The sequence below is a fragment of the Macrobrachium nipponense genome, chromosome 24 (assembly GCF_015104395.2).
Source record: "Macrobrachium nipponense isolate FS-2020 chromosome 24, ASM1510439v2, whole genome shotgun sequence".
NCBI lineage: Eukaryota > Metazoa > Arthropoda > Malacostraca > Decapoda > Palaemonidae > Macrobrachium > Macrobrachium nipponense.
Genome location: NC_061091.1, coordinates 66,285,099 through 66,299,853, shown reverse-complemented (window position 1 = coordinate 66,299,853; position 14,755 = coordinate 66,285,099). Strand labels below are relative to the sequence as shown.

At 35.2% G+C, this 14,755-nt stretch overlaps 1 protein-coding gene and 1 long non-coding RNA gene across 2 annotated transcripts in view; one reads left to right on the top strand and one right to left on the bottom strand.

The window, feature by feature from the left end:
• LOC135203285 (zinc finger protein 37-like) overlaps positions 1-14,755 on the bottom strand; it is a 128,110-nt gene continuing 113,355 nt past the window's right edge. Inside the window, exon 7 of the mRNA XM_064233045.1 lies at positions 1-794. Coding sequence (XP_064089115.1) covers positions 459-794 — 336 coding nt within the window. The 3' untranslated portion in view covers positions 1-458. The remainder of the gene's footprint in view (positions 795-14,755) is intronic.
• Positions 7,132-14,755, top strand: part of LOC135205728 (uncharacterized) — a 26,913-nt gene continuing 19,289 nt past the window's right edge. The window contains exon 1 of the long non-coding RNA XR_010312582.1: positions 7,132-7,228. This is a non-coding gene — a long non-coding RNA (uncharacterized LOC135205728). The remainder of the gene's footprint in view (positions 7,229-14,755) is intronic.

Genomic DNA, 14,755 nt, shown 5'->3' with positions numbered 1-14,755 from the left:
AATCTTTTGCCATTTTATTATTGTATTTAACAGTTTGTAGTTGACCACGCTTAGAACAAACTAAGACAACTGAAATTTGTCTTTAATATAATATTTTATCAAAGTCAAACAGTGGAGAGTTAGACATTTATGTAAATAGAGCCCAGTTCATGAGTGTGCATTTTCATAAAATAAGCTAAACAAATTTGAGAGCACATATTCTTACCATAACAGGGCAGTTGAGCTAATGTTTGGAAGTGTTAAGAGCTACTCTCTAACATTTCAATGTCTAGAGAATGTCTCCTTAATTAAAATCATTGTCATGGTTGTATTCATTTCTTCTTGAATGACTCAAACTCTATGTAGCCTGGGTATTTTCCTTGAACTGAAGGTATGTTGCATCAGCTACATCATTGTGTGTGTGTAACTAAGAAAAAGAAGGGCAGATAATGACAGTTGAATTAAATCATTGCTACAAATTACAAAACCATGTTGTGTTTTCTCATGTGATAAGTTATTGAAATTTTCTGACTGGCGCGGTAGGAACACAGAGGACAGCTGTAGGGCTTTTCTCCTGTGTGCGTTCTCATGTGAGTTGTGAGGATGGATTTTGTCGAGAAGCTCATGGGGCAGAGGTTACAAGAGAAGGGCCTCTCACCCGTGTGTTTGCGCATGTGCCGTGATAAGTGCCAGGAATCGAGAGCCATGTGGCTACAGTAGACGCACTTGAATCTCTTACTCGCAGAAGGACCTCCTCCTGTCTTGTTAGTTCTCCTTCCTCTTATGGTGTCGTGGCCAGCTTCCATGTCTTGCGCCTGTGAAGAAGGATTTCCAAAATAAATATACTAGCCATTCCATATCAGAAGGAAACACGAGAAAATATAAAATAGGATAAAATATTTGGGGTGAACTAAGTTTTGAAATTCAGTGTCGAGTATACGTACACATTCAAAGGCCACCCCACTAAATAAAACATTCTATCAGAGTGCTTTTATGCACAATCTTCGAGAGAGAGAGAGAGAGAGAGAGAGATTTCTTAACCAAGTAGTTTATCATCCATATCTTTATTTTAAGTACAGATGTAAATATGGTAAAGTAATTATTACATTTAATGAGAAATGCATTACACTTTACAGAATTTGAAGTAAATTTCAAACGGCTGTGGTGCAGAAAGACTTTTGCATTTGTCTGCAAGATAAGTGATGTTGGCTGCAGCAAATTTCATTTGATGAGACTAGTTTTGACTGCTGGTTGATGGGTAATCACCCTCCTATAGTAGATTCACATCAGTCGTGCATTTGATGTCTAGGCCAGCCCCTTATGACGCTCCTGATTGGCTGTTGATAAGCCAATCACGGGGCTGGAAACTGTCAGTCTCTCTCGAGAGTTCACATGGGTAGGATCTATGTTCCACCTCTCCTGAGAATTAGTTTTGAAAGACGTATACCTCAGGAGAGGTGGAACAGACATCCTGCCTTTATGAACCCTCGAAGTAGACAGAGTTTCCAGCCCTATCATTGGCTTATCAGCAGCCAATCAGGAACGTTGTAAGAGACTGGCTAAGACATCAATTGCACGGCTGATGTGAGTCTACTATAGTATAATCCAGTACCTTCACCTTTGCTAGTTGCAGCATACTTCACTTCTCTTAATTATCATCATATGCTATGGCTTCCTCCTTTACAGCAGCTACTTTTACATACTTTACTATCACTTCATAAGCATGCATTCTTATGGAAAAAACAACAACATAAAACGGCCATATACTACTTGTTAGCAAACTTCCACAGAGTAGGAAACCCCTGTGTCAATAAGAGTACGTATTTGGGGACTGTAAACCTCCAAGATGTCAGATCATTCAACTTTCACTCCCTCATCAGGGTGTCTCATTCCTGTCCAAATCTTTCACAGAATCTAAACAAGAACCACCTTTGGCAAATTTTCTTAAAAAGGTGGGACTCGGCTTTTGCTGTCATCCTACAACTAGACAGACAAGCTTTTAAACAATGCTTCCTGGACCTTATTTACAGCAGTGCCGACTCACTGTCCCGTATCCCATCTCATCCAATATCTCATACTATGCACAGCGTACATTTACTGCTATACCTGGCTACCTCAATGGATGTCCTATGTATTCTTCTATGTAGAGGTCACTTAGTGATAACTATCAGTTTAAAAATCCCTCTTCTAGGTTAACTCTGACTTGGTTACCACCATATTTTCATGCCCCTTATCATCTGATGATCTGACTCTTCACTGCTGCCACCTACAATAATAGTTTCATTAAAAAATATTCAGAGAACCATGTACAAAGTTCAGTGATTAACTGAGGTTCAAGAACGTGCATTGAGGTTCAAGAACATGTATTTTGCACACAGAAATTAAACAAAATAACAATTCCACTTTTTATTCATTATTGTATTTACAAAATTAACTAAATGTTATAAATATATGTATTTCTCTTTTGGATAAATACCTAAGTTTTAATGTTCAAATGACCAAAGAAACACAGCACCTGAAAGTAGTACATATGTACCACTGCTTTACCAGTTCACTTCTCTTCATCTACTGTATTATTGTTTGTATATACAGGTACAGTATATGTACATAAATTACATAATGAATTTATGTGTACATAGTACTATTAAGTACCTGTATATGTATAGTACTCTGGGAATGCACAAACACTATTAATATTCAAATGCCAACCTATACATGCTGCATAACTTTTTTTTCAGTCACCAATGATTTTTCATTTGGTTGTTGAAATGTAGGACCTTAAAACAGGTTTATAAAAATAAAACCATGATTGTATAACAAATTATATACGTACTAGTACCAATACTCTATGTATAACAAATATACCAATAGCACAGTACTCTATGTATAACAAAGATGTGCCTATAACAAACATCCCAATACATACTCTCTAAAATACAAAATGTTAATATCTCACCTTCCTTTTATCCAAAAAAATTTACAAAGGTTTGCAAAGTATTGTACTATATTCTAAATCAACATTGTAACTTGCAAGTGACACTAAATAATAAATTTGTGCCTTGTCAGAATGTCTTAAATGACCCACTACATATTTAAAATGCCACCCACTTGGAATTTATAAAATAGAAAAATACCATAAGATGACAGCACATATGATGTCATGGCTCATGAGAAAACCATCTTAATTATCATGCTACTAATAAGCTATTTTAAATTTATGTCAAACATCTTGAAATACCTGAGGTCTATTTTATTTGAAAAATTTGTCAATTTCCAGTATTTAATATATGTCACTTAAATGTTTACGTTCCCTAGTACGTACTAGCTAAATTTGAGTTGACAATAACACTTGATTTTTCTGTTAATTAACAAGGTAAAACTACAAGATGTACGAAACAGCATGTGGATACACAACAGTGCATTAGACTGTACCATACATATATACTACAGTCAAACCTCAGATTTCGTATGCCCTGGTTTTCGTACGATTCGGTTTTCATAAACTTTTTTCCACGAAATTTTGACGTAAGTTTTGTACATATCCTCGGATTTTGTACACCCGGAAACGCTCCTTCCAGGGCCCACCTTGTGACTTGGCCCCGTACTGAGCAACCAAACAAAGCATCCCGTGTTCTCTCGTGACCCATTCTGCTTTTGTGTTCGTTGTTTTTTGTACTTGTTTATTCGAGTGCAACTGCTAAATAAACCTCATGGGGCCAAAGAAAGTTTAAAGTGCCAACCATTCTGTAAAAATGGCAAGAAACTATAGAATTTAAGAAAGAACTCGTAGCAAAGGCCTGTAACAAGTGCTGCTGTTAGTGAATTCATGGCCAGCAGAAGCTGGTTTGAAAAATTCAGAAAGCGAATGGGCATACATAATGTGCCTACTTCAGTGATTAAGGATGTTTCAAAGTGGAGTGATGTAAAAAATTTTGTGGAGAATTATCAGCCCAAAAAAAGATGGTGTAATCCGTGTTTCCAACATGTTTAATGACATTGCCATATTTCACTATAGGCAAATTTTAAAGAGATACCAGAAACAAATGTATCTGGACAGTTTTGTTATGTAACAGGGGTCCTGTGACTCTCAAGCTTGTCCTAGTGCCAGTAAAAAAAAAAAAAAAAAAAAAAAAAAAAAAAAAAAAAAAGAAAAAGAGAGGAAGTAACTCCAGATAGTGCCAGTAAACACGAAGAGGAGAATAAACACCAAATTGGTCCTTGAAACCTGAAGTCCTACTGGAGGGGGATTCCCCTTCCAAACAATATTTTCTCCTCCTCCCTCATCTCCTCTCAGTCTTCCATATGCTAACAAGATTCTTCCATAAAAGTAAGAGTGATGTTACAATGTTTATTCATCCATTTCATGAGTCATTTCTGTTTATTTCTCATTGTTTTCTGTATGTAAAACTTGGGTGTCTGAAATGCATTAATTGGATTTACTGTACATTATTCCTTATGGGAATTATTGTTTCGGATTTCGTACATCTCGAACTTCGTGAGACATTCTGGAATGGATTACGTACGTACGAAAACTGAGGGTCCACTGTAGTAAGTACATACATAGAAATCTTGTGCTGGGCAGATATGTTTGGTTTAGCATTTGTACAGATGCATCGGGTACCAAGCTGACAAGTTCCTCGCGTGCGTAAACCTCAGCCTGCACCTAAACATGATGATGATAATCATTATTCCTGCCCAGAGATTGTGCAAAGATTCATTTTCATTATAAAGTGGAGTTTCATTGTTTTTACAAACATTAACTTCTCCTAAAGCAATGCTTTGTGATGTGATTGGAAAATGGAGGCAACATGGTCAGTGCATGAAGTGTTTTATCTTGCATGCCTGGAAACTTGTTTGTCAGGTGATAGACATTCCCCATCTGATATTGTGTGCGGCGGAATCTCTGAGCATGACGTCATGGAATTTTCCTTTCGTGTCACGGGCATGTGTCCGTGTGTGTGTGTTACAGCGCACCGTCTTCTTGATGAGAAAATATATGAAAATATTTCATTCACACTTAATCCATGGTGAAAGCTCTTATGAGCAGTGCAACCATTTTTTGGGGAGATGGATTCTCCAAGGGTGTTCAAAGCGAGTACTACTACAAAACTTGAATATTTTTTTGCATTGTGGTGAACCCTTTATGTGATTCTTCGGTACCTATTGGTATTCCGTAACATTTTTTTGTACCAGTTCATATTAGATACCTTTCAGTGTATCTAATATGATTTGTGTTTTGCATTTTTAAATTTCAATTTATTAATGTCCCACATGTATTTTTGGATGCACCATATGTTAGAATCTAATAGAGATGTGTTTATCTTGTTAACAAGAATTCTGATTTGGCCCCAAGAGGGTAAGAGATTTTTGGGTAATGGTGCACTCTACTATAATTACTTTATGACTTGGGTTTTGCAATGATCATGTCGAGACTGCTCATTTATTGTATGGTGGCTGGAATGCCTTTTAGTGGTATTAATTGGCGTTTGGGAATTTTTGGTTCTGTTAGTTTGGGTCCGCGCTATGTCTTGGAGTCCCTGTTGGTTTTTATTTTTTCAGTCAGAATTTGAGAGAGAGAGAGAGAGAGAGAGAGAGAGAGAGAGAGAGAGAGATAAGCGTATAGGTGTAATAGATTTGATGGGCAGCTGAAAGAAGTGGGCTTTTGCCTTGTGGTTTACGCCTTCAAAGAGTTTAAATTTTGATATGTCAGCGATTCTGTGTGGAGAGAGGTCAACAGTAGTTCTCTTTGTCAGCTACTTTTCAGACTCGGTGGTTGATTACTAGTGTCTTCATTGTATCAGGGTATGAAATCGCATAGCCAATAAATAAATACGGTTGTGTATGTGTTTTAAACAGTACGTGCCAGTGTGTTTCAGGCACGAGTGTTTATTTGTTCTTTTTTGTATGTTCAAGGCGACAGCGAAGGTTATAATAAGTGCGCAGCATTTTTTTTTTCTTTCTTTTTTAGTGTAAAGATTTCACGCTGAGGATTCATTGAAGAAAGAATATGAAAGTTCATTATTGTTGTTTATATATTTCTTCCCCTATGGTGTATCTTTAAGACTAGTATACGGCACGAATATTCATTTTGATTTTATTTAGGTTTTCTTCCCTTGGTCTCTTATATTGCATGCTTTTACGTATTTTAAATGATTTTTTTTGATGATTGCAACATATTTTATTTTGTTTTATACATACGCGCATGAAGGGTTTTCTTGTATGTGGCATGTGTCGGGGCATCATTACTCTGCAATGATGCCCTGCCAAGTTGCCAACCAAGTCGGCAAAGGGACGATCTAAAATTTATGGCACTCGGCAGTTTTTGTCTTGTCTTGCAAGGCAAGGAGCTAGTGGCAAGGGGGAAGTTTCTGTGTTGGATTAGGGGTAGCTCCTCTCCTCCTTTCCCTCTTTCTTCCCCCGTCCCAATAGTAATAAGTCTTCTCCTCCATTTTGTTTCTTGAAGGATGGACTGATTTTTTTTTTCATTGGGATAGGCTTGGTGCTTATGCCCTTGAACTATAATTACGAACGGCTGTTGTGCGCGACCCATAGATTTTGTATTTTTCCTGTGAGGTTATTGATTAGTTGTGGGGTTAATTAATAATACTACTTCCTTTTTGTTTTGTGAATTTGATTGCTGGATTAAAGGGTGATTAACATTCAGGTGTTCAAGTAAGTATTACAATATTAGTTTTAATATGAAAACTTCATGTTTTTACTTCTCCTTTTACTGAAGGTCTCCTTCCATTGACTTGGAAAATAATTTGTTTTCATTCATGCCTGGTCTAGATTAGGTAACAAAGTTTATCTAACCCACAGGCTGTTTTTTTTTTATAAATGTATAATCAATAGAAGTTACACTAATTGACACTGGCAGTGGAAGATATTGGTATCAGTTATCAGTGAGCTTTTGCAGCAAGATCAGAGTGGACTGTGCTATCACCCAATTCCATAAATAAACTCTAAGGAGTCATTAAAGAAAGAATAAAATATAAAATCATAAAACTGCTAAGTCAAAAAATTAATTCTTTAATCAGGACTGGCATAAAACTTCACATAAAATAACAAAACAGTCAGTTAACAAAATAATAAAGGATGTATGTGTACACAGCAATAACAAGGGAGACACAGGATAAGGTAATTCTGCTGTATGTTTCAGAATGAGTGCACAAGATAAATCTCAGTCACAAGGAAGGATACCTGAGACCGACAAACATTACTTTGGGTCACGAAAAATTAACGGCAGTAAGTAAGTAGTACACACTTTTATATCCCTCAGATCAGTTTAAGGAAGTATTCACCATAACACTCCAGTATTTACCTGAAAGTTCCCACTAATAATGGAGAATGTTGTTTGTGCTTACACATAACAATCTTCACAGCTAGGAGATGGAATGTACATTCATGCAGATATAATTGGGAATGGCATGGTAAAATACTTCTTTTCTTCATTCAGACATGTATTGTATTAGTTAAAAATATGACATATGGTTCTTTAGAAAAGCTACCAGAGTGTTTCAAGGTCACATACTACAGGCTACAAGCAAATAACAATAAATACAGTAGATCATATCTTAACACTACATACTTTTACAGGCGATCAGTATGAATACAGAAGTATCCGACACTTTGTTCATAACAATATTGTTAGTACTATATAAATCACTCACTCAGGATAGGAACAATGGTTGATCAAGAAGGCAGAAAAAGCACATTTTAGGAACACTTTATCGTCTGTTTTGTAGAAGGTCCCACACGGTCTCCCTTTCTGTGTTGTGAGATCTAATGTGTATCTTCAAATTGCTTTGGTGGTTAGCCCGATATGAACAGTGGGGACAAGCGTAAGGTTTCTCGCCGGTGTGTGATCTTATGTGAACCTTGAGATTGCCTTTGATGTCTGTGCTATAGGAACAATAAGGACAAGGAAACATTTTCTTGGGTGTGACGAAGCTTCTACTGGGATTGTGAGGAAGAAAATGACTATCCTGCTTTGCTGGGGTGGAAAACCAGGATAGACTCTGATGAATCTTGGCTGCAAAGGATTTGCTGTTCGAGGAGCCCGAAGCAGTTTCCATCATTGTTGGTGTTTTGTGAGGTGGATTATGAAGTGTCTTGAGGGTGTTAACATTAGTGCACACTTGAGTGCTACTACCTCCAGTCATCTGTAGGAAACATCATTCCATTTTAAAAATTGTCAATACAGTTGAAGCCCCAACTATAGTATTCACTAAGATTTTTTTTAACTTAACCTTTCACTTTACTATGTACAGTTTACAAATTCATACACATACTGTATTGGAAAAGTTAGGGGGGGGGATATTATTAATAAGAGTTAGTACTGAATATTAAAATGCTGAAAGCCCTTTTCTCATGCCAACATTAACCAATATGTCACTACAATACAAATACATATATGTACTGCATAGTATATCTACTTTTCCAGAATGTCAGAGAATAATATTGCGTAGCCTTCATGAAAAAAATTAATGAGTAAAATAATTTTTCAAACAAATTCTGTTTTGTACTATACACAAACCACTGCCTTAGTTAGGTAGTCTTTATGTTTAAAAACTATGCAAACTGCATTTTTATTGCATTTTTCATAAAAAAAACCTTAAAATATGGATTATATTGCATTTTGGAGTCATATTTCTTCCGCCAGATTGGCGTCGTAAGCGCCGTAACCCTGGAACATGCATCGTAAACCTGGAAATAATTTATGATGAATATAATTGAAAAGCGCCGTAACCTCGGAATGTCGTAAGCCGAACCCATCGTAAGCCGGGGACTGCCTGTACTGGGAACATTTTGTAAAAATATGATGATGATGATGATCCTGCTACTGCAGGTAGGTGATTTGATTGTATGAAATTCAGACAGTGAAGCCAAGCAATGGGCCACTTTTGGCCATTCAGTAAGTACTCAAGAGAGTGAAAAGAGGAGTGGCAGTGGTTCAACAACAAGATAAAACGAGATCCAAAAATTAAAAAGTGAGGTACTGCAAGGATCCAAAGATGGAATATAAAAATAAAACCCTTAAAAGCACAAATGAATTTCACCATCAAATTTAAAAAAAGCATCATTCTAAGGATTACTCAACTAGCTACTACTGCAAGTCCTCCATACTTATAGAAAATAATATGGATTAGCAAATGACTAATTAAAATAATGCTGGAAAATGGCACTCTGCAGACAGGAAACAAGCAGGATAATCTCGGGCAGAGCTGTTGCCTATGCTGCAGATAAACAAAAAGTGGGAAAGTGATTGATGGATATCCGAGGGTCCAAGTAGTGCATATGACTGAGCCCACCTTGCTTCTCTCTTCTATTAGACTAAAGACTGTTGAATATGAGATTGCAAGTGTTTGGGTTTGTATAACTGATGTGGTTGTGATGAAACAAATGCCATTTTAGGGATTTATGAAGTAGAGGCAAAACATTTCCTCACAAAACTTAAAACATTGAATATTTAAATAAATGTTCCTTTACAACGTTTTATTCACTAACTTAGCTCTTATTTTGTGGTATTGAAAAAGGATAGCAATATGAAGTAACACAGCTGAGTTTTTCAAATGGATGGGAAAAATTGCTTCTGCAATAGAGAGCATCAATGGATTTTTACTGGTTTGAATCCTACAGCATACATGTGATAAAAGGATGGAAAGAAAAAAAAAACTCTTGAAGTAGCCTCAAATGTATGCTAATGTTCTTGATGTAATCACACAACAAATAGAAATTACTGCTCCTACAGCCGGCAAAGTAGTAGATGATGATGAAAATGGATTTATGATGAGCCACCTACTTCGTCATTCATGTATACCTGGTATGCGTAAATGGATGGCTTAAGAATTATTATTCAGGTATTACTTTCAGTGCCTGCAATCTCAACTTGAGACCAGTGAAAGTTCATAATTTTTTGAGCTACTGACATGGAAACGGCAACAATTTGATTTTAACATCAGTCCATCCACACTAAACTCAAACCATATACAAGTGTGAATGTGATGAGAACCAACATTGAATGACAGTGTTTGTATGTTTGACTTTTAATTTTTGCTTTTTAAGATGTTTTCATAATTCCACCATACTCCACTCCACTACAACACTAGCATATGGTAGTTTTTCCATATGGCTACAGTAAGTGAAGTAAATTACCATTACAGGCAGTCCTCGGGTTACGACAGGTTCGGCTTACGACGTTCCGAGGTTAAGGCGCTTTTCAATTATATTCATCAAAAATTATCTCCAGGGTTACAACGCATGTTCCAGGGTTACAACTACTACAATGCTCATCTACCAGAAGAAATATGATACCAATAATGCAAAATAATCAATATTTGAAGGTTTTTTTATGCAAAATGCAATAAGAATGCAGTTTACATACTTTTGAATGCACCCAAAGCATTAAAAGTAAGGTTTTCTTAGGTTTTTTGGTGATGTTCCGGCTTACGACAATTTTCAGGTTACAACGCATCTCAAGAACGGAACCCCCATCGTAACCTGGAGACTGCCTGTATTTATTGTTCTTATTTTTGTCTTATGCCATGTATAGCCTTTTTTATTTAAAACCTCTAATAAATAATATGAATTTTAGTCAAATATATATATATATATATATATATATATATATATATATATATATATATATATATATATACACAGTGGGCCCCCGTATTTGCGGACTCACACATTCACGGATTTCTCTCGGGAACATTTCCCTGCATTATTCGCAGATAATTTGCGCATTTGCGGTATTTTTCTATGAGAAATATCCACAAATTCCTGGTTTTTTTTATCAATTTCATCATAAAATGCACTTTTTGTGATAAAACTATTAACCCTCTTACGCCGAAGCCCTAAAAATCAAAACCTCTCCCGTATGCCAGCGCCAGTTTGGAGTGAGCGCGGAAGCGGAAAAAATACTTTTTTCAAAAAATCACAGCGCGCTTAGTTTTGAAGATTAAGAGATTATTTTAAGCTCATTTTTTTGTCATTGCCTAAAGTTTAGTATGCAATCATCAGAAATGAAAAATAATATCATTATCATATGTAAATAATGCAATATATGGTAGCAAAAAAAAAATTCATAGATAATTATATTCAAATCACGCTGTGCAAAAAACGGTCAAAGCTAACGAGTTGCTTTTTTTTTCGTTGTATTGTACTCTAAATTGCAATCATTTTGATATATAATACATTGTAAAACAATAAAAGCAACACCGGAAAAATATTATCACAAAATGATGTACGAATTCGTAACGCGCGATCGTAAAAAAATGTTATTTTCAAAAATTCACCGTAAATCTAAATATTGTTCTAGAGACTTCCAATTTGTTTCAAAATTAAGACAAATGATTGAATATTACGATACTGTAAGAGTTTTAGATTAGAATTGCAGATTTCGACCATTTCGGACGAGTTAAATTTGACCGAATGTCAAAATTTTTATATATATTTTTTTTTATATGCACATATTTCGGAGATGGGAAAAGCTACAACCTTCAATTATTTTTTATTGTATTCCTCATGAATTTGCACACATTTTGATATATAAAACTCTATAACACGGCTGATATGAAAAGGAGCAAATATTAGGATAATGCGATGTACGTATTTCGGAGACTTGCGGCCGCGAATCGGCGCGCGGAGTGAAGTTAAATATATTTTTCAAAAATTCACAATATTGTTCTAGAGACTTCAAATTTGTTTCAAAATGAAGAAAAATGACGGAATATTACTAGGCCGTAAGAGTTTTAGCTTACAATTGCGTTTTTCAACTATTTCGGTAGAGTCAAATTTAACCGAACGTGGTTTTTTTTCTATTTATCGTGATTTATATGCAAATATTTCGAAAAAAGAGAAAAGCTACAACCTTCAATCATTTTTAGTTGTATTCTACATGAAATTGCGCACATTTTCATATATAAAACTTTATGTAACAGCTAATTTTAAATGGTGCAAACATTTCGACAATCGCACAAAAAAAATTTGATTTTTTCAGAAGAGTTACCGCGCGGACGTAAGGAAAATGTTTTTTTTTCATAAATTCACCATAAATCTAAATATTGTGCTAGAGACTTCCAAGTCGTTGCAAAATTAAGGTAAATGATTGAATATTACTAGAATATAAGAGTTTTAGCTTACAATTGCGTTTTTCGACCATTTCGGTAGAGTCAAAGTTGACCAAAAGTTGAAATTTTTGCACTTAATGTTATTTATATGAAAATATTTCGAAACTGATGAAAGCTACAACCATGGGTTGTTTATTATTGTATTGTGCATGAAATTGCGCACATTTCCATATATAAAACTTTATGTAACGGCAAATTTAAAAGGGTGCAAACATTAGCACAATCACACGAAAAAATTTATCGGAAGAGTTATCGCACGAACGTAAGGAAAAAGTTTTTTCATAAATTCACCATAAATCGAAATATTGTTCTAGAGACGTCCAATTTGTTGCAAAATGAAGGTAAATGATTGAATATTACTATAATATAAGAGTTTTAGCTTACAATTGCGTTTCTCGACCATTTCGGTAGAGTCAAATTTGATCGAAGGTTGAAATTTTTGCACTTATCGTTATTTATATGAAAATATTTCAAAACTGATAAAAGCTACAATCATGAGTATTTTGTTTTTGTATTTTACATGAAATTGCGCACATTTTCATATATAATACTTCATGTAAAGGATAATTTAAAATGGTGCAAAAATTATGTCAAAGTGACTAAATAATTTTTGAGATGTGTCACTGATACTTTTTAGTGCGATAAGAAAGAAATTCGCGCTTGCGCGCCTGCATAGCGATCTTAAACAAAACAACGCCTTGATCCGTGAACTCCCAGCATCCTCCATGGCGTGTGATTCAAAAGTTTTTGGCTGGTAGGCCTATAAGTATTTTTCCGCGAATTTAAAAAAAAACTTTTTTGAGCCGACGTATGATACGTCCATTCGGCATACGGGAGACATTTTGACTCGACGTTTAATACGTCCATTCGGCGTAAGAGGGTTAAAAAACCAAGTATGAACATTTTTAGTGTTTTAATTAACAAAATAGGCTGTTTTTAGCGTTTTTATAGGGGTTCCAAACATTCGCGGGTTCTAACTATTCACGGGGGGTTCTGGTACACATCCCCGCAAATTTGGGGGACCACTGATACATATATATCATATATATATATATATATAATATATATATATATATATATATATATATATATATAATATATATATATATATATATGATATATAATAGTATATATATGTATATAATATATATATATATATGTATATATATATATATATATATATATATATATATATATATATATCTATATATATATATATGACTGGTAAAAATGTTCTGTAACAACAGAATTCCATCTAATAAAAGGAGCCCATAAAAAACACCAAAATATAGAGAAAAAAGTACTATATTTCAGAGACTGCTGTCTCCCTCTTCAGGTAGATGAATGAGAAAAGTTTACAGAAAAGGTGGTATTTATACCAAGAGGTCCATCCACAAACAAGCCATTTTAAGTCACCCCCGCTGATAATCTTCCTTTAATCTTCTTAAGGGTTGGTTGAATGAAGACTTTGTCGATCGTGTCCGAAATCCATGCTCCTTTTGAGATGTTCATTACCTGCCTCTCTTTTATTAAGGCCGATTCCATCATTTGACTCTTGTATCGGCAGTTGCTGCTATAAATTACACGTGACAAATTCCAGTTTATTCTATGGTTATGTTCATTTATATGGTTGAAAATAGCCGAGTTCTGTTGTCCATACCTAACTGACCGTTTGTGTTGTATTAATCTCTGGGGAAGGGATTTACCTGTAAATCCGATGTAAGATTGGTCACAGTCCTGGCATGGGATTTCGTATACCCCAGAGTCCTTTGGAGATGTCTTTTGTTGGACGTTAATCAGGGATTTGGCTAAGGTGTTTGGGTAAGTAAATACAAAAGGGTTCGATTTTCCGAGGGGGTTGGTTATTCTCTTAATCGTTTCCAGGTGGGGAATTATTATTTTATTGTTGGGTGTATCTCTGGTCTTGTCTTTAGGGGGTCGGTAGAAAATTACGTTTGCTTTGTGAATTGCTTTCTCAATTATATGGTCAGGATATTTTAAAGACGAAAGTTGCTTGCGAATTAGTTCAAATTCTTATTTCCAGGAATTCTGGGGAACAAATTCGTAAGGCTCTTAAGAACAAGTTACTAGCTGCACCTATCTTGATAGTAATGTCATGATAGCTAAAGTAGTGAATGTATGAAAGTGAGAACGTTGGTTTTCTGTATATGGTAAATTTGTATTCTGTCGTATCTCTGATTATTAAAACATCAAGAAAAGGAATTTTGTTGTCTGTTTCCCATTCAACTTTAAATTTGATGCTGGGCACTAATGTGTTTAATTTCGAGAGGAATTCATTGAAATTGCCCCACCTATTATCCCAAAATGTTAGTATGTCATCCACGTATCTCATCCACAGCATGTTTTTGGGTTTTATTGCATTTATTACTGTAGTTTCAAAGTATTCCATGTACAGATTGGCTAGAACAGGACTTAAAGGACTACCCATACTACACCCGAATTTTTGCTTGTAGAATGATTCCCCGAATGAAAATACGTTATTAGATGCACATAATTCAACTAGTTTTATTATTTTGTCAAGCGCCAATGGGAAATGATCTGAATAGGGGGATAATTTTACCCTTAAAAAATTGAAGAACGTCCTGTACTGGTACTTTAGTGAACAGGGAATCTACGTCAAGGCT